At 40.7% G+C, this 18,983-nt stretch overlaps 2 protein-coding genes and 1 long non-coding RNA gene across 6 annotated transcripts in view; 1 reads left to right on the top strand and 2 right to left on the bottom strand.

Moving 5' to 3' along the window:
• LOC125710206 (cell surface glycoprotein CD200 receptor 1-A-like) overlaps nt 1-18,983 on the bottom strand; it is a 30,575-nt gene that overhangs the window by 5,036 nt on the left and 6,556 nt on the right. The window contains exons 4-7 of one of the 3 annotated variants that reach the window (XR_007382937.1): nt 5,422-5,685; nt 5,209-5,317; nt 2,994-3,071; nt 2,175-2,483 (exon numbers count right to left, since the gene is read on the bottom strand). Coding sequence is in view for 2 of the 3 variants with exons in the window: in XM_048979715.1 (XP_048835672.1) it covers nt 4,909-4,960; nt 5,209-5,317; nt 5,422-5,553 (293 nt within the window). In the remaining variant the exon portion in view is untranslated. Of the gene's footprint in view, nt 1-2,174; nt 2,484-2,934; nt 4,022-4,423; nt 4,961-5,208; nt 5,318-5,421; nt 5,686-18,983 lie in introns of those variants that run through there. The other 2 variants (XM_048979716.1, XM_048979715.1) reach the window with 2 other exon arrangements.
• LOC125710212 (uncharacterized) overlaps nt 1-18,983 on the top strand; it is a 45,688-nt gene that overhangs the window by 22,196 nt on the left and 4,509 nt on the right. The gene's annotated exons all lie outside the window — the stretch shown is intronic.
• On the bottom strand, nt 10,720-18,069 carry LOC125710211 (uncharacterized). 2 transcript variants are annotated; one of them, XM_048979722.1, is made up of 7 exons: nt 17,926-18,069; nt 16,707-16,796; nt 15,784-15,924; nt 13,515-13,823; nt 13,036-13,162; nt 11,348-11,387; nt 10,720-11,048 (listed from the first exon to the last, which is right to left on the bottom strand). In XM_048979722.1, the coding sequence occupies exons 3-7, from the start codon at nt 15,848-15,850 to the stop codon at nt 10,959-10,961; spliced, it is 633 nt and encodes a 210-aa protein (XP_048835679.1). In that variant the 5' UTR covers nt 15,851-15,924; nt 16,707-16,796; nt 17,926-18,069; the 3' UTR covers nt 10,720-10,958. The 2 variants fall into 2 exon arrangements, with proteins under 2 accessions (XP_048835679.1, XP_048835681.1); XM_048979724.1 differs by having other exon boundaries at nt 15,784-15,858.

Here is an 18,983-nt window from a genome sequence, read left to right as displayed (position 1 = left end):
ATCCATCCATACATTTTCTATACCTGCTTGTCCTGTCTCCTGGGGGGAAAATATAAAAAGTAAAAAATGAACAATAAGCTGGCTGGAGCCCTGCGATGGGTTGGCCCCCCATCCTGGGTTGTTCCCTGCCTCGTGCCCATTGCTTCCGGGATAGGCTCCGGACCCCCCGCAACCCAGTAGGATAAGTGGTTTGGAAAATGGATGAATGGATGGAAGCTGGCTGCCTACGTCTGCACGCCTATAAACTAATACTTTGTTGAAGCACCTTTTGATTTAATTACAGCATTCAGTCTTTTTGGGTACAAACCTGCCATCAATTAAAGTGACTCTGATTCACCCCAAATAAAGTTCAGCTGTCCTAGTAGGATGTTCCTGACATTCACTCAGTTGCGTCCTACAGCAAAAGTCATGGTTCTCAGAGAGCTTACAAAGCAACAAAAGGGATCTCATTGTTGAAAGGTATCAGTCAGGAGAAGGGAGCATTAGATATACCATGGAACACCATGAAGACAGTCGTCAAGAAGTGGAGAAAATATGGGACAGCAGTGATGTTACCGAGAACTGGACGTCCCGCCGAAACTGATGAAAAGACAAGATGAAAACTGGTCAGGGAGGCTGCCAGGAGGCCTACAGCAACACTGGAGGAGCTGCAGAAGTTTCTGTCAAGTACTAGATTGTGTACTAGACATGACAACAATCTCCCTGATTCTCCATTTCTCTGGACTATGGGGCAGCGTTGGAAGATAGAAACCTTTTCTCACAAAGAAAAACATCCAGGCCCAGCTAAATAAAAAAAATATATATATATACATCAGGTCTCCCAAAAACATGTGGAGAAAATGTGTCGTGGTCTGATGAAACCAAGGTTGAATTTTTTGGCCACAATTCCAAAAGGTGTTTCTGGTGCAAAAATAGCACTGCGCATCACCAAAAGAACACCACACCCTCGGTGAAGCGTGGTGGGGGAGGCATCTTGCTTTGGGGTTGTTATTTTTCAGCTGGAACTGGACTTTAGTCAAGGTGGAGGGAATTATGAACAGTCCCAAATACCAGTTAATTTTGGCTCAAAACCTTCAGGTGTCTGCTAGAAAGCTGAAGATGAAGAGGAATCTCGCATTTTAGCACGACAATATCCCCAAGCATGCATCCAAATCAACAAAAGAATGGCTTCACCAGAAGAAAATGAAAGCTTTGGACTGGTCCAGCCAGAGCCCAGACCTAAATCCAATTGGACGCCTGAGAGGGGACCTGAAGAGGCCAGTGCACAAGAGATGCCTTCGCAATCTGACAGATTTTGAGCGTTTTGCAAGGAAGAGTCTGCAAATATTCCAAGTCAAGATTCTGATAGACTGCTGCCTAAAAAGACTGAATGCTGCAATTAAATCAAAAGGTGCTTCAACAAAGTATTAATTTATGGGTGTGCACACTTATGCAACAAGATTATTGTATGCTTTTTATTTTTTATATTTCCCCCCTCGGGGGCGGCATGGTGGTGCAGTGGTTAGCACTGTTGCCTCACACCTCTGGGACCTGGGTTCGAATCTCCACCTGGGTCACGTGTGTGGAGTTTGCATGTTCTCCCCATGTCGTCGTGGGGTTTCCTCCTGGTACTCCGGTTTCCCCCCACAAAAACATGCTGAGGCTAATTGGAGTTGCTAAATTGCCCGTAGGAATGCATGTGTGAGTGACTGGTGTGTGAGTGTGCCTTGCGATGGGCTGGCCCCCCATCCTGGGTTGTTCCCAGCCTCGTGCCCATTGCTTCCGGGATAGGCTCCAGACCTCCCGCGACCCAATAGGATAAGCGGTTTGGAAAATGGATGGATGGATGGATATTTCCCCCCTCCTTTATTAAGATGAAGCGCACACTCACTACAGTGCAAATGTTAGTGAATTTAATGTGCCATAGTAAAAATGTTCACTAAGAAAATAGCTATACATAACTAACATTAATGTCTTCATTCCTGATTAGAGGGAAAGTACAAAAAACAAATCAAAACCAACTACAAACCAAGCAAAAATCCACTGCAGAAATACCCATAATTCTTCACTGATCCTATATTAACACAGGAGGCATGCTGATTCCAGTTTATATGCTATATTTATTCTCCACAGGTTAAAACCCCTTTTTAGGGAATCAGTTGACTCTGCATGTTCAATAATGTTGCAGTACGTACCTGATACACAGATGTTAAAGTCAGTTATATTCGTTCCACCACTGTAACTATATTGACAGGAGTAGTTTCCTTCATCGGCCTGCTGTATGTCACTGATGCTGAGGAACACTGTGAACCCCGTTTTGTTAAATGATATCCTGGGGTCACATGTGCTGATATATTCGAAAGTGTTAAGGTCCAAAGCGACTATGCACTTATTGCCGTCAGTCTTTTGCACCATACAAGTCACAAACACTGACTCATGGGATAAGCTGTTTATGCATGGGAATAAGCCACTGCTTCCAACTTCCAGACAATCGTTCATCAATCCTGTAGTTTTAAAAGGCATTTTTAAAACTTTAAATGCAGTTTTGTATTATCTAGTAACATAGTACATTATGTTATATGAAAGTGTGTAATTCTGACATTTAAGAAAAACAATACATATTTGTTAAGGAATCACGTAAAAATTCAATATTAATTCTGCTTAATTTTTAATTAGATACTCAAACCCTTTGTATCTCTTGGGATATTCTTGTAAAGTCTGAAAGATAATAGTATTCATTTTTTATACTGGGAAGTATATTTTGTATATTTATTTATAATTTATATTTACTTAAATGTAAAGCTTAATGGCTGAATAAAACCATTTTATCAATATGGTGAAATTCATTTAAATGAATCTAAAAAGGATTTGTTACATATTTTTGGGCACTTTTACCTTCTAAGCTGTTTTTTTTTATAAATACTGTATATGCCATACATTAATTCCTACTTTAATCCCAGTCCTAAATGCGATTTGTCTGAACTATCTACCTTCATAATTGCAAATCTCCTTACCTTCAGTTAGTACATGCACACTCCACAAGAGCAAACCGATTGCAAACCCCAGTGTTTTCCTCTGCATTTTTGCATCTGCTGAAACAGTATCACTGAACTGAAGTTTTCTTCTTGAGTTGGTGCTCAGATGATTAATATAGTTAATTTAAGGCAAAACTATGGTCAGGAGAATGTAGTCAATAGAATGCAAGTGCTAATATCAGCAGCCTTAGCGCTTGGTATTAAAGGTCATGTGAGGTTTCACAATGACTCCAGAAGACCTTATCTGAGCTGACCGTGGCTGTGAGCTTCCGCCCAACGACCAAAGCAGCAAAAACCCAGTCTGTCACATCGGGCTGCATTGTTCTGTAAAAAGTCAGTGTGGAGGTTTGACACATTTTGGGGGTTAAAATTCAGTTTACATCCGCTGTACATAATGTTTGCACCACTATGTCTTTCTTGTCTTATCTTCGTGTCCCTGTTTCTACACTTTGCTTTTACAGTATATGGTGTGTGGAGTATGTTGTCTAGCCAATGTATAAATGTGAGTATGTAAAATGTCTTTGAGTAAATGTGTAAATGTAGTACCATAGGACTCTACATGTTAGCAAACGAAAAACAAAACAATAATAATCTCATTCCACAGAATTTGATGTACACAGCATGCGTTGGAGCACTTAAGATGCACAGTGTTGTGTACAAATGACAGGCACACAAATGGCACTGTGTCATAACCCGACATGAGGTGCTTTAATGTTGGATAGCTCAGAAGTGAAGACAAGTATAGTTACAGTATTTAATTCTAACAAAACTGTCCATACTGGAACACTGTAGATTTTTGACTGTAATTGATGTAACTAGCAATGCAACTAATAATGCATCATTAGGCAGGAAAACAGGTCGCTGCTGTAGACTCTCAGCCAGAAGCTGTGGCTGCTGGGTTTCATAATAAAACATAAAAAAAACAGTGTAGATGTGCCTCACAAATTTCCACAGAACTCCTGCAATGCGCTACAGCAGTCTGCTCTCACACTCACGCCCTCGTCCCCCTGCGCTGAGAAAAACTGACATGAGGTTTCATTTAACTTCTGAACAGGCTTTTCAGTCTGTGGTCACAAAGAGCGACACAGGAGCTCATTCTTACTGACAGCCATCAGACTGCATAGTAGCTCAGCCTCAGCTGTCAATGCACACAGAGTACTGCTGTTTGGCTCCTTGCTGCAGCCCCCTTGTTACATAACATTTGTTGTCTGTATTTATTACTTATTTATTACTTAAATATTTACTGTGAAAAACCTTTGCTGTAACAAAACAATTTCCCAGTGGGGAATGATAAAGACCATCCATCCATCCATCCATCCATCCATCCATCCAATTAAGACCTCATACAGAGTTTAGAAGAACTATTCTGGTAAACAAAACAGGTGTAGGGTCTGGGGAAGGAAAAACTCTTTGTACATTGTGCATCAAGAAACTTTTTATTTTTCTGATTAAATAAAACATTATGAAATGGATCAGCAATTACATTTATGCACTTAATGTGCTTAATAATCATAGCATACAGTTGAAAAATGTCCCTAGATGTACCTATAACAATGATTTGCCTGATTTTCCTTAACGTATATTCATTAAAAATATGCTACTTCAACCTGCGAGCTTTTTCGACATATCAGTATGGATCCCAATGGTTACTCTTTTACTGTAAGAGAATCAACAGCTCCTCTAACTCATCCTACTTGACACTATGGAATTTATAACTTCACAGTTTCATAGTGGGTTTGTTGACAACTATGTTGCTCCAGACCATACTGTGGTAGTACTCATCTAGACAGTACTCATCTAGACAGTACTCATCTAGACAGTACTCAGCTGGACAATACTAATACAGCCCCTTCAGCCACACTGCCAGCATTTACACACCTTCACCGATACCTCATCAGGGGTTGCGGAATGGGGGGGCCACTGACTTGCTGAACTTGAAGCAAATTCTGGCGGGTAAGAGATGATAAGCAAACTGGTTGTTTTTTTTTCTTACTACAAGACAAAATTATTACATTGAGAAAAAAATGTAGGACTTAATTTTTGACTTCCATAATACAATTTGGCCCAGTACTCCAGGATAGGCCCAAACCCCCAGGGAATAGGACAAACGGTTACAGAAAATAGATGGATGGATGGATGGATGGATGGATAGATGGATGGATAGATGGAAGCATGACTTGATAGATTTTCATACCTTATCTTGCTAAGATGATTCCTTAAGATGCAAAGTCCAACAACGGTACCCTTTAGAAAGCAGAATGAAACCAGAGAAATGATCCATTTCCAGGGTTTAACAGTCCTGTCTAGAAGAAAATCACGTGTAAGTATTGTCCACACTAAAAACAGTTATACATGTCTGATTAAGCTTCATGTCCAATTAGTAGCAAGACTGTAGATTCATACATACTGGGGAGTTGAAGTGTCTCTGTGTAATTCTCTGTCCAGCTGGGGTGTGTCACTATGCAGTGCAGCTCGGTACCATGCACATGGTCGGGCAGTTTGAGTCGGCTCTCCATGGTGTAGGAGCCATCTGGGTTGGGTACAGAGCTGCTGGTTACAGTGGTGTCCCACGCAGTTCTCCATGAGATGGAGACGTTTGATTTAACCCCTACGGCTGAACACACAGCTTCTCTGTGGTCAAGGTCCAGTCGGGTGGAAATCTGTTGAGGGACTAAATACATAGTCATAAGAACATAAGAAATTTACAAACGAGAGGAGGCCATTTGGCCCATCAAGCTCGTTTGAGGAGAACTTAATTAATAGCTCAGAGTTGTTAATATCTTATCTAGTTCTGAGTTAAAGGAACCCAGGGTTTTAGCTTACACTAACAGGAAGACTATTCCATAGTCTAACTTAACTCTGCTTCCTCAAATTCATTTTAAAATGTTCTCCTGCTAATTTCCACTTATGGCCACTAGTTCTAGTATTTAAACTAATATTGAAATAGCCATTTGGCTGAACAGCATCCAGACCTGTTAGAATCTTATACACCTGGATCATGTCCCCCCTTAGTCTCCTTTGCTCACGGCTAAACAGATTCAGCTCAGCTAACCTCTCCTCATAAGACATTCCTCCAAGACCAGGAATCATTCTGGTAGCCCTATGTTGAACCTTTTCCAAGGCAGCAATGTCCTTTTTAAGGTATGGTGACGAAACCTGTACACAATATTCTAGCTGGGGTCTTACCAAGGAATTACAGTATATAATTGTAGCATCACCTCCCTTGACTTAAACTCAACACATCTAGAGATGTAACCCAACATCCTATTGGCCTTTTTAATTGCTTCCCCATACTGGCGAGAGTGGGACATGGAAGCATCAACATACACACCAAGATCTTTCTCATAATCTGCTACTTTTATTTCAGTGGAACCTATAAAATATCTGTACTTTATATTTCTGCTCATCTGCCAGGTATCAGCCCAGTCGCTAATTAAATCATTTATGTTTATGAATTATGAATTAATGTTTACGAATTGTGTTTAGAAATTAATCACATGTATGATTTCAAAAATCAAGAAGCACTGGCATCCTATCATTAAGATTATTTTAATCTATAAATGTACATAGATCTTTCTTACCTTTGGCAGTTACAATTATTACTGCTATGTGGTACCCGTCTTTGAACACTATCTCACACTGATACCGTCCTTCATCTCTTTTTGCAAAGTGTGGAATGTGCAGGTTTGTATTGTTATGCAGGATCTTTCCATTGTTACAAGTATCATGTATAGGAAGGTCGTCACTAAACGCCATTTGACACTGCTTTCCGTCAGTGTCTATCGTCCAGGTGGTGAAGACAATCACAGTCCATGTCACATTAAAGCAGTTCAGAGTAACGCTGCTATTCAGGTCAAATGTTTCATGTCTGTATTCTGAAAATGCTGCGTCATAACAGCAAAGGGGCAAAAACAAGTAATTAACAGAATGTAAGATTGTTTAATATCATTATATAGTGATAAAAGATAAAACACAGAGCAGTCAGAGGTCTATAGGTGGTATTTCTGCATGAATACATAATATAATCCATTTTTAATGTGACTGAATACATGCATTTCTTGAGCTACACTTTCCCTTCCTTTTTGATTATATCCATATATACATCAAGTTTGAATAAAGCTCATTTCTGCCAGATATCTTGTCTTATTTCTGCATGATGACCCAAATAGATACAGGATTTACAATCTTTATCCTATTAATACTGTATGGAAATGGTGGGTATGTGGACCACCTCCTCATATTCCTTCTGCAAATGGAGCTCAACTGTAAGTATAACATCGACACAGGAAGCACAAGAAGCGCTGATGTTATAATAAAAAATATTACTTACCACCTTGTGTTGTGGAAACTTGATTTTGTTGACTTTCTCCTAAGAGAAATGGACATATTACTCATAAAGCATTTTTTAAAATGTTAGTGAAATAGTTTACTGTTGTTTTTATATAAAGAACAGCCAAAATTCAAATACCTGTTGCACTACCAGAAAGGAGATATGTGAAATACACACACTTTGAAGGCTCCTCTTATACCCTTATGACTTGAAAACAATGATGGTAAAAACAAACAAACCTTTTGTCAGATGACAGAAGGTGACAGGTATAATCAGAATGGAAATAAACGTCCTCATTTTTGGGTTCCAGGTTTCTCATGAACGTCTTAGTACCCTGTTGCTCTCTGTCCAGCAGCTTGCAGCATTTAGTGAGGAACTATCACCCTGAGTTCAAAGGGCTGGTGCTGGCTTCCTGTAGCATGAGTGCTGCTTTACCACGATGAGTATATTTTTCATCAGCATTGGAAAAATTTTTCTGGGCCTTTGCATGGCCATAAATCAGGGGTGTTGCTAGGGCAGTTTTCAGGGGAGTACATTTTTTTTTAACACTCACACTTCCTGACTCTCACACTCATGCAAGAAATAATATGGAAAATCTGCATTATTCTAGTACGAACCTGAAATTAGCTACATTAAAGGGTAGTTTGCAAACCCTACTGACTATTTACAAGGTAATAAAACTCTTACATACATATAAATCTGTGCACAGATTTGTCTCAAATTCAAAATCTCACGCCAACCAGCTGACCAAAGATAGCAAGCCTGACTATATTAACAATTCTTTGAAGCGAACAAACTCGCAGAGCCAAATATCTATAGCTGCCATTTTGACTCAAGAAGAACACCAACATGCACAGAAACACAGACAGTTTAAACTACTTTACTGTGATTCCTGTGACCACCTCCTTGCTACCTAGAGAAACCCCTGTTTATAATAATAATCAATACTTTATTGAAATTGTCTTTATGCCTCCCTGAGCTCCCCCTAGGTAGTTGTCCACGAAGGACAGGCACCCATAGCAGCACCCAGGCAGCTGGGGGTTAAGGGCCTCGCTCAAGGACCCACAGACGTGCGGAGGCTGGAGACTCCTCTCCTGGAGGGATGTGTCAGTGCCTTTTCTTTCCAATTTTTTCCCTGCTACTTTTATTACACCCGTTTCCTCTCCGACCCTGAAGTACCTGGATGTTCCTTATGCAGTACAGACTCCACTCCTCTACAATACATGAAGCAACTTGCTAAAAACCTTCAGAACATTAAATCACAAATCTGTTTGCAAATCCTGCCGATTCAGATTCTACTTGTAAGTTGCACTGTGTACTATTCCATGTCGGAAATAATTTGTGAACAGAAACTGGATGTGAAAATACTGCCCAAACACCAGCCCTGGACAGTGGCTGAACCGCAAAATATGCTTATCTTCCTTCACATTTAGTAAACGTTTTGACTGAAACATTATCTGGAATGCTAAACATAATATACAAAAAAATGTTGTTTACTTTATTAACTTTATGTTCATGTCACAACCTCTCCGGTCCATCCCCTGATATCACCAGCAGGGGTCACTACTGGACCTCCAGAACCCCTTTCTGTGGGGGGGTTCCCCCATACATGACTGCATTTTGGGGTTCCTTCCACCTTCGCTCAGGTTACAAAATGACAGAGCTCACACAAAGCCCCGGCAGCCCGTGCTTCCTCCTCAGCCCGCCCTGCATGCGCTCTGCTGTCCAGACTCACCCCAGATGCAGATCTCCAGGAGGTGGAGAAGGTCCGGCGCCTAATGCTCAAAGCGTGCTGGATAGGCAAGTGTAAGGCCGTTCAGCCTGCCATCTCCCCACAGCTTGTGGCAGCTTAGCCAGACTCCCCGCACCTCACACCTCCCCATAACTCGCCGCGGCTCAGCCCACCAGCTCACTGCAGATGCCCGTGCAGATCTGCGCTCCCCCCCCGCCCAGATCCACCCACCACAGATCTGCCTGCTGGCTTCCTGCTTGCTGCAGTCCTGCCTGCCTGAAGCAGAGGAAGCTAGCTGTGCCTGTGGCTGCCACTCTGCTTGACCCAGTGCAATGCAATGCAATGCAATGCAATTTTATTTATATAGCGCATTATCACAACATTACATTGTCTCAATGCGCTTTACATTTCTGCCACGTAAAGACCCCCCAGTGAGTAAGCCAAAGGCCTCTGGAGCCCAACCCAGGAGAGGCTGTAGCTGCACCTTTAGAGCCCGGCCCAGGCAGGGCCGCCACTCCATCCAATCTTCCAGAGTCCAACCCACAGAGACACACTCCACCTCCACCAGAGTTCAGCCCGGGAAGGGCCGTACCTGCTCGTCCTGAACCTCCAGAGTCTGGACCACAGGAGCCTATTCTGCCCAGTCTTCCAGAGTCTGGCCCACAGGGGCCCAATCATCCCAACCTTGCTTCTGCTGAGGCCCCAGAGCCCATCCTGACTACGGCTGCACCTGGCCCTGAGAGGGCCGCTCTGTCCACACCTAAGTGGCCTGCATTACGAAGCGGGGTTACTGGCTTATCAGGGTAACGTGTAGGTACCCTTTAAGGTAGTCTGGGCAAAAGTCCTGTCCTGTCCTGCCCTTGTCAGTTCTATCCCTCTAGTCTTGCTGAATGTCCTGTCCTGTGGTTCTGCCCTGTGTGTCTTGCCTGATGTCACTCTTTGTGTTCAGTGTGACCTTGGGTTCCTGGTCCAGTTCTGTGTCTTGTGTTTGTTGTCTTGGTTCCATTGTGGTCTGGTCTCTGTCCCTTTGGTCTTGTTCTGGGCCTCATCTGGTGTCTGTCCTGTGTGTTCTGTTGATCTGGCCATGTTTTGTCCCGTCTTTGGTCACATCTGTCCAGTCCTGGTCATGGACGGATATCCCGTGCCCTTCTGGGGGGGGGGGGGGGGGGGGGGCGCTCTGTGAAGACCTGTCCGTTCAACCCCTTGGTATGACCAGCAGGGGTGACTGCTGGTCCTCCTGAACCCTCCTGTTGCTATTCAGCTCTTTTCCTGTTTCAAATCCCCAATCCTAACATGGTGAACATCAACACCTGAGTCGTATCAGTCCCTCAGTCTGGTATATACGTGCTTCCCAGTTCTGTCTCCTCCAGTTCTGTCATTGTTCCCTGTTGTCGCCCCAACTTCTTATAAATTAAGTCCCCTTCAGAGGGCTTTGCCTCCATTCATGGCTGCATTCTGGGGTTTCTGCCTCCTTAACTCCTTATAAAGCATATTTATTTAATACCAGACACCAAAATAAGAATATTTTAATCTTTCGCTTTATACTAACCACTCGGTCACAGCTGTTTGGGAGTCTGGAGTCTATCCCAGGCAGCACACGGCGCAAAGCTGGGGTACACCCTGGATGAGATGCCAATCCTCCCTATTACATGTGTTTTATATTTTTATTTAGAAAATCAGAAGTTTTATTTCTACAGTCGGAAACATCAATTAGAAATTAGTCAGTGGAATTACTGTCAAACTTCATGTAAATGGATGCAAGTTAATCTGGACACAACTGTACGGATATGCTTTTCATACCGAAGGAACAAAGTATAATTTTGTCAGTATAATACTGAATAAATAACAATCATACATGTATCCTTTCTAGTTTAAAAAGCACTTATGGGTTTTTGCTGCTCAGGACCACAACTGAATAGGGTCCATCGTTCTTCAGAATGAAGGTGCTGTAAGGTTCAAAATCCTTCATGTCCTGTAAAACAGTTCATTTCCACATCACAAAAGCAGCACCACGGTGCAAAATTCCTACAATGACACAGGGCTGTCTAGTATATAACTATATAAGGCACTTACTGTAAAAGTGCAACCTTTGCTTTGGTATAAGGCTGAAAAACTTTAATAATAAACTAATATGGGGTACATGCATTTTCAACACATTACAGTATATTTCTGGCCATTTGTATGCATTAGCTAGTTTTGCCAAAATAAAATGGACGAGTCACATATATACACATACTCCTTTATAGAGTCATTAAAAATCATTTTCTGTACCTCATCTGCATGCGAAGAAAGGTTCTCTCTTTGTGTTCCGCTGTATAGAGAAATTTCTATTAGCATGTTCATTTCACACATATATTACACCTGTAGCCTTCGGGATGGGCTCCAGACCCCCCGCAACTCTCACAGGACAAATGGTTACAGAAAATGGATGGATGGATTTTACACATCACACTTTATTATGCCTTTTAACACACATCACATTCATCCAGTGCCCAACTTTTTATCCAATACAGAGCTGTGCACAGTCTGGAGCTTATTCCATTATTCCACTATGGACCAGATGCCAATCAGTAGTAGCGTACCCACTGGTATACGCACACTACTGGCAATTCAGAGATGCCAGTTTCCCTAATTGCATGCTTTTGTACTTCGGAAGGTAGGCTGAGCAACGTGGGGAAATTATGTACAATCTAGACACAAACACATATACTCTGTACATCTTTGTGGGGACCGTCCATTCATTTCTATGGGCATAACCCTAATCCCAACTATGACGACCTTAACCCTGAATCAGCCCTAACCTAGCCTGACCCAAACACACACACACACACACACACACACACACACAGTTCCTGGTTGTTTGTGCTGAATAAAAGCAATTGTAGCACTTTGGGATAAATGGTTTTTAGACAGGTGAAATATTTTCAACGTCAAGGCATATCAGACAACCTGAAAAAGGATGGAGAGGCCTCAAACTCCAAAGAGTTAAACCCTCAATGCTACAGGTGTGAGGAAGTAGTATTATCCTGTGCCAGCCAAATACCATAAAAATATTTAATTTCACTCGCCACAATATTTTATATAATAAACAGCTGTGGAAGAAACTAAGAGACCACTGTATATTTTTAAACAAATCTGCATTTTTAAATCCTGGTTTAATCCTGGTTCTGCTGGCAGAAGGTTATGCTGATCAGCAGGCTGCTTCCAGGTTCAAAATGTCTAAGACAGCAGGACACAAGAATAAGGTGAAGCAGGAGACACTGGGAACGACCAGAAACCAGACAGGTAAACGGCAGAAGCGACTCTCTAATGCCAGAGGTGACTGTTAACTTATCCGACATTTTCTCATGAATCATAGGACGACATCAAGTGACCTTCAAAAGGAACAGGAAACATTAAGTGCAGGTGTGAGGTGCACTGCTAGGACAGTTCATATCAGGCTTCTAGAAGCGGGACTGAGGTCCCTTAAAGGAGGAAGAAGCCCTTCATTAATGAGAAACAGGGAAGAGCCAGGCTGAAGTTTGCAAAAAAAGTATACAGTACATTATTCACAGAGGCACAGCCATAAGTTCAGAAATGAGTACAACAAAAAACCGTGCTGTGGTTGCAAATGATAAATGATCCGTTAATAATGTGGAAAGTGATTATCACGAAGTAAATGAAAAATTCAAATTAATTAAGCAACACACAATCAGGCCCTTTGGGAAGTGTTAAAAGATTTTTATGTAGAGAAATTTATTCTCACAGGAAACATTGATTTCAAGTGAGTGGATCTGCAAGAAGAGATACATCTGGAGTGAATTCTCCCTTATAATGTAGCTATAAACCAATACTATTAATATCCAGTCTCTCTCCAGATCCCTTCTTCCTTCTTACATGCTACGGCAGTCAGACAGTGTAAAAGACTGGTGAACAGCGGCGAAGAGAGAAACATCTACATTCAACATTTATTCTCTTACCTTTTACGACACAGCAGTAATCTCCACAAGATTAAAATTACAATGCAGAGTATGCCAATAGATACAGAACAACTGAACAGTATGGAATATTCTTTGTTTGGTTCTGTTGGATTATCTGAGGGGGATTCTGCAAGAAAAATTAATACATTTTATACAACATTTCCGAAAGGGCAGATTTTGATTTGGAAAAACATAGAATGCTTTCTACCTATCACTTTAAAAGGCCAGACTTGTATTTTATAATTGTATCACATTAACAAGCTTACAGTGCCACATAAAAGTTTAAAAATATTAACATAATTTTGGAAATTTCTACAACAGGCTACTTATCTAACAGATACAAGCACTTTTTAGGAGAAAATTATTCATATCATTCTTGCTGTGTGCTGATTCCATTTTATACTCGATATTTATTCTCCACAGGTTAAAACCCTCTTTAGAGAATCAGTTGACTCTGCATGTTCAATAATGTTACATACCTGATACACAGATGTTAAAGTCAGTTACATTCGTTCCACCACTGTAACTATATTGACAGGAGTAGTTTCCCTCATCGGCCTGCTGTATGTCGCTGATGCTGAGGAACATTGTGAACCCCGTTTTGTTAAATGATATCCTGGGGTCACATGTGCTGCTTAATTCAGAAGTGTTAAGGTCCAAAGCGACTGTGCACTTATTGCCGTCAGCCTTTTGCACATTACAAGTCACAAACACTGACTCATTGGATAAGCTGTTTATGCATGGGAATAAGCCACTGCTTCCAACTTCCAGACAGTCGTTCATCAATCCTGTAGTTAAATTGTGTAAGATCCAGCAAGAGTAACATTAAGAAATGTGTGCAGGAAAAAAACGTAAGTGATAAATGATAATGTCATGGTGCTTTTTGTTTGTTTTGTTTGTGTGAAAGAGACTGGCATTCACTTATTTGCTGGGAAATTGGGAAAGATATAACTGGTACATATAATAATTTATATGTACCTAAATTCAAAGCTCATTGACTGGAATAAAGCCATTTATAGTATGTAAAAAAATACAGAAAGGACCATAAACATTTTGACACTGACAAGCGATTTACTATTTTACCTGTTTACTGAAATATATTCCAATTGAAGTTATATAATGGGCATGGACATAAAGTGCAGACTCTCAGATTTCATTTGAGGGTATCCACATGCAAACTGGATGAAGGGTTTAGGGGTTTCAGCTCATGCCATCTTTTTAAAGGGGCCAGAAGTAATTGGACAACTCGATTAAAGCTATTTCATGGGCAATTCCTTCGTTCTTTCGTTATCAGTTGATCTGAGGTGTCTTGTTTGCATCTGGAAGACTGAGGTGTGAACATACATGTGGTCAAAGGAACTCAGTATGCAGGTAAAACATGCCATCCTTAGGCTGCAAATACAGAAAAAAACAATCTGAGAAATTGCCACAACATTAGGAGAGGCGAGATCCACAGTTTGGTACATCCTGAGAAAGAAAGAAAGAAAGCATTGGAGAACTCAGCAACGCAAAAAGGCCTGGACGTCCACGGACAACAAGAGGGGTGGATGATTGCAGAATCGTTTCCATGGTGAAGAAAAACCCCTTTGTAACAGTCAACCATGTGAACAACACTCTCCAGGAGGTAGGCGTGTCAATATCCAAGTCTACCATAAAGAGAAGACTGCATGAAAGCAAATACAGAGGGTTCACGGCAACATGCAGCTCATAAGCATTAAGATTAGAAAGGCTAGATTGGACTTTGCAAAAAAACATCTAAAAAAGTCAGCACAGTTCTGGACAGATTCTTTGGACAGATGAAGCCAAGATCAACTTGTATCAGAATGATGGAAAGAAAAAAGTATGGAGAAGGGCTGGAACAGACAGGTTATGATCCAAAGAACACTGCATCATCTGTAAAACGTGGTGGAGGCAGTGTGATGGCTTGGGCGTGCATGGCTGCCAGTGGCACTGGGTCTTTAGTGTTTCTTGATACGACACAGGATGGAAGCAGCCGAATGAATGCTGAGGTGTTCAGAGACATCATGTCTGCTGGAATCCAGCCAAATGCAGCCAAATTGAGCAAAGAAGTAGAATATTCTTGAATGGCCAGGTTAGTCACCTGATCAAACCCCACTGAGCATGCATTTCACTTGCTAAAGACTAAACTACAGACAGAAAGACCCTCAAACAAACAGCTACTGAAAGCTGCTGCAGTAAAGGCCTGGCAGAGCATTAAAAAGGAGGAAACCCAGCATCTGCTCATGTCCATGAGTTCAAGGCTTCAGGCAGTCATTGCCTGCAAAGGGTTTTCAACTATTAGAATTGAACATTTTATTTGCAGTTATATTAATTTGTCCAATTACTTATGAGTCCCTGAAAGGAGGGGATTGTGTAGAAAAATTACTTTAGTTCCCCACATTTTTATGTAATATTTTTGTTCTACCCACTGAATTAAAGCTGAAAGTCTGAACTTCAACTGCATCTAACTTGTTTCTTTTAAAATGTATCGTGGTGATGAACAGACCTTAAAATTTGAAAAACTTTGTTTCTGTCCAAATATTTATGGTCCTGACTGTATTCAAACAAATCTACATCCTTTCCATTTTATACTGTTTAAATGTTTCCTTCTTACATTGTTTTTGTAAATATATGTCACACATTTCCTTCAATCATAGAATATTTTTGTAGTAGGAAAAGAATATTATACATCTGCATTAACACGTGTGGTGCAAACAATCAAACTTTAGAGATCCTACATCTGCTTACCTTCGGTGAATATGTGCACGCTCCACAGCAGGAGATAAAATGCGTACTCCAGTGTGTCTCTCTGCATTGCAGTGACTGTTGAAAGTTTATTTTTTAAGTTTCCATTGCAATGCAGTGTTCACACTGTTAATGGCAGACAATCTGAAAGTAAAGTGTGGTTAGCAGAAGGTGAGCAACAAAAGCAGAAACTGTAGCTTTCATTATTGGTCATGTGATGTTTCAGAATAACTCCATAAGGCTTTATTTACAGTAGCTGGTCCTCCCATCATCTGTGCAGCTAAATCAGGCTGTGAGAGCGGGTTGCATTATTGTGTCAGAAGTCAATGCGGCACTCTCACAGAGGTAAACAAATCAAGAAAAATGATGGTAGGTCTGAGAATCGGAGTTTAGTGTACAGACGGCAGACACGTGCAGGGCACTGGGCCATGGCTGACATGGGGTTACAAAAAAAGATCTAACTGAAGAGCAAATTTCCAAAACTCAGTCAAGTCAGCATTTTCGTTATCTAGTATGGTATTTTTTTAAGTAATTTTGTTAACATAGTTATTTTATGTGTTAAAGTTAAGTTAATGTAACATGGACTTTGGTGTTCTGTTTAATGTTCCAAATTGTACGTCATTAATAAAAATAAAAATAAAAAAGTTGCTTCATGGATCCAGTTAGACCCACTTTCTGATGCCACTTGTACATTGCTTTGGGCAAAAGAATCTGAGAAATAAATATAAGGTGACACTTGTAAAATGTCTTAAAGCTCCTTTGCTATATTTTTCTACCACTGATTTACTACAACTGAAATCAGAATAAGCCGTATTTGTTCTGTAAAGTGCTTTTTATTTAATGTGCTTTGCATGATGTTACGCCCTGCCCATCAAGCCCTCCTGTCTCCTTCCTAACAAACCATGTCCATCCCTCGTTTGTCTTACCTCTCGTTCCTGCCCTTGTGTTACTCACTCCAGCTACCACTCGTTAGCTCCCTCGTTATGCTTCCATTCACTGGCAGCCAGAAGCTGTGGCTAATGAGTGAAAAAAAATAGATTCAGCAGCAGGTGTGGCAGCACCCAAAATGTTATCGTTGCTCTTTCTGTGATTGGGTAACAGTATTTCTATATGTGGCCTATGAGCCAAAGGACAAAACAAAACTCTTTAAATATCATCGATTATCAGACAATAGCGACTGAATGGGCTCATCAATAGCTTTCCCTGCCGTGATCTCGGAAAAATCGTAAATAAGGGATGAGAGCACCTCACCGCCATTGTTTTTACTGGTGTGAAACTCTTTAAGCCCTGACTTCCCGTGCTGGGGCGCATCGTTACGACAATCACGGCGGAGACAACGGACAGCTCCACAGTGAAATGCAAATTATGTATAAAGTAGTACATTTTATCTAGCGCGTCATCGCAAAACTCTTAATTGCTTTGAATGTTGAGATTATTAAATGTTGTAAGGTAAAAAATGTGATTACTTCTGGCAAAAAAATGGTATGTAGCCTAGTTAGTTAGCTATACCTGTTCTTTAAACAAGGGATTACGAAAAGTCCCGCGACCCAGTAGGATAAGCGGTTTGAAAAATGGATGGATGGATTTATTTTGTAAACTGGACTAGCTATAGTAAATATATGGCAACACAAACAAATGCGTTGCTTTAGTTTTCTTCAAGTTCAATTAACGCTGCGAATATGTTTTGATGTTGGAGGAACGAGAAATTAACCAAAACAAAAAGTAGATATTACGATTAATTACGATAACGGTAATTACGATTTTCCTGCTCCCTACTGCATGGGACCTTCCGAGTAGCACTTAAAGGCAGCATTTGCCTTTCAGCAAGACCCACGTCTCTGTTCCGACCGCCAGCCTCACGTGAGCTCTTGAAATAAATCAATAAATAAACAAATAAATAATGTTAAAAAGTAGACATCGAGCTACCCTCATCCCATACATATACCCTATTCGTTCCGTCTCTGCATACGATAATCATGTCATTTTGCGCAGTTAATTTAATACAAGTTTAAAAATAAAGGAAAAAGAAGTTATTTTAGGGTTACTATTGAAAGTTGAAATACATCGTATTGGTGATGACAAGTAATTCTTAAATGCTGTATGATGCAGATAAAATCAGCACAGCCTAATCACATTAATTCTTACCATCGGGCAGACGTTACAGATGTGCGAATTCAAGGTCCTCAACACTGCGAAGTTTATATACATGCAGGTCATCAGGCTTAGGCACGTGTCTCGCCCCCCACCCCTCTCCCTAATTCTGCAGAAACTGTCTACCTCCAAACACTGAGGTTCTGTTCTCCTTTTTCTGCACTAATACCCGGCACGCAAGACTCGTCACCTTCCTCTCGTTCTTAGTTATCAACGTACGCCTGTACAGTATTTTCAGTTTACATTGCTACATGTTATATTGCACTGCTTAAATGTAATCATTGTCATAATTGTAATCGTATAAATTGTCTTACTGTAAGTGCCTTAATTTGCATTCGTCATCTGTGTTTTGCGTTTCATTTGTGTCTTCCGGTTTCGGGAAGAATTTGTAGGGCAAGAATTTCATTGCATAGTGGAACTGACTATTTACTACCATAAGCTCTTCAACCTTGAATAAAGGGGTGCTGAATGGAAGTGTTCATAAAATACTTGAATATTAATTAAGCTGATAAGGTGGGGAGATTGCATGTTTACAACTGTCCAATTTTTTTCTTCAGCTGTGCTTCACACACTTCTCCAGCAGGGGGAGTAGCATAGAAAGAGAAGCGGCGTTTGTGTCAATGACAAGATCTGTCGCTTGGTGGGAGTGGAGCTTAAGTGATTTGAAAGGGAATTGGGGAAAATGCCTGTGAAGGTAGAAAATATGAATTTTGTAAAAATGTATTATTATATTATTAATGTTATTGTTCTTGTTGTATGATATAGTATTTAGTAGTTTAAACGTATATAGGCCAATAAACATTTAAACTTTAAAAGACAGCAAATGATCTGTTTTTAAAGACATTAATTTGTTAAACTCTAAGGGCCTTCGTTTTGATTTTTGAATTATCACTATTTAATCAGATCAACTCTAAAGTTGACTCATCATTTTCTACCCCAGGGACATAAAAAAATATCAAAAAACAAAACCTTTTGCCATCATAACCTATAAAACTAAAACGTTATACAGAATGTGTTTTCCTAACTTACCGAGTCACAGTCTTCATTCAGGG

The sequence above is a fragment of the Brienomyrus brachyistius genome, chromosome 16, assembly GCF_023856365.1.
Source record: "Brienomyrus brachyistius isolate T26 chromosome 16, BBRACH_0.4, whole genome shotgun sequence".
In the NCBI taxonomy this organism is placed as follows: Eukaryota; Metazoa; Chordata; class Actinopteri; order Osteoglossiformes; family Mormyridae; genus Brienomyrus; species Brienomyrus brachyistius.
The sequence above is the reverse complement of the archived record's forward strand: the minus strand, read 5'-3'. Positions and strand labels throughout refer to the sequence as shown.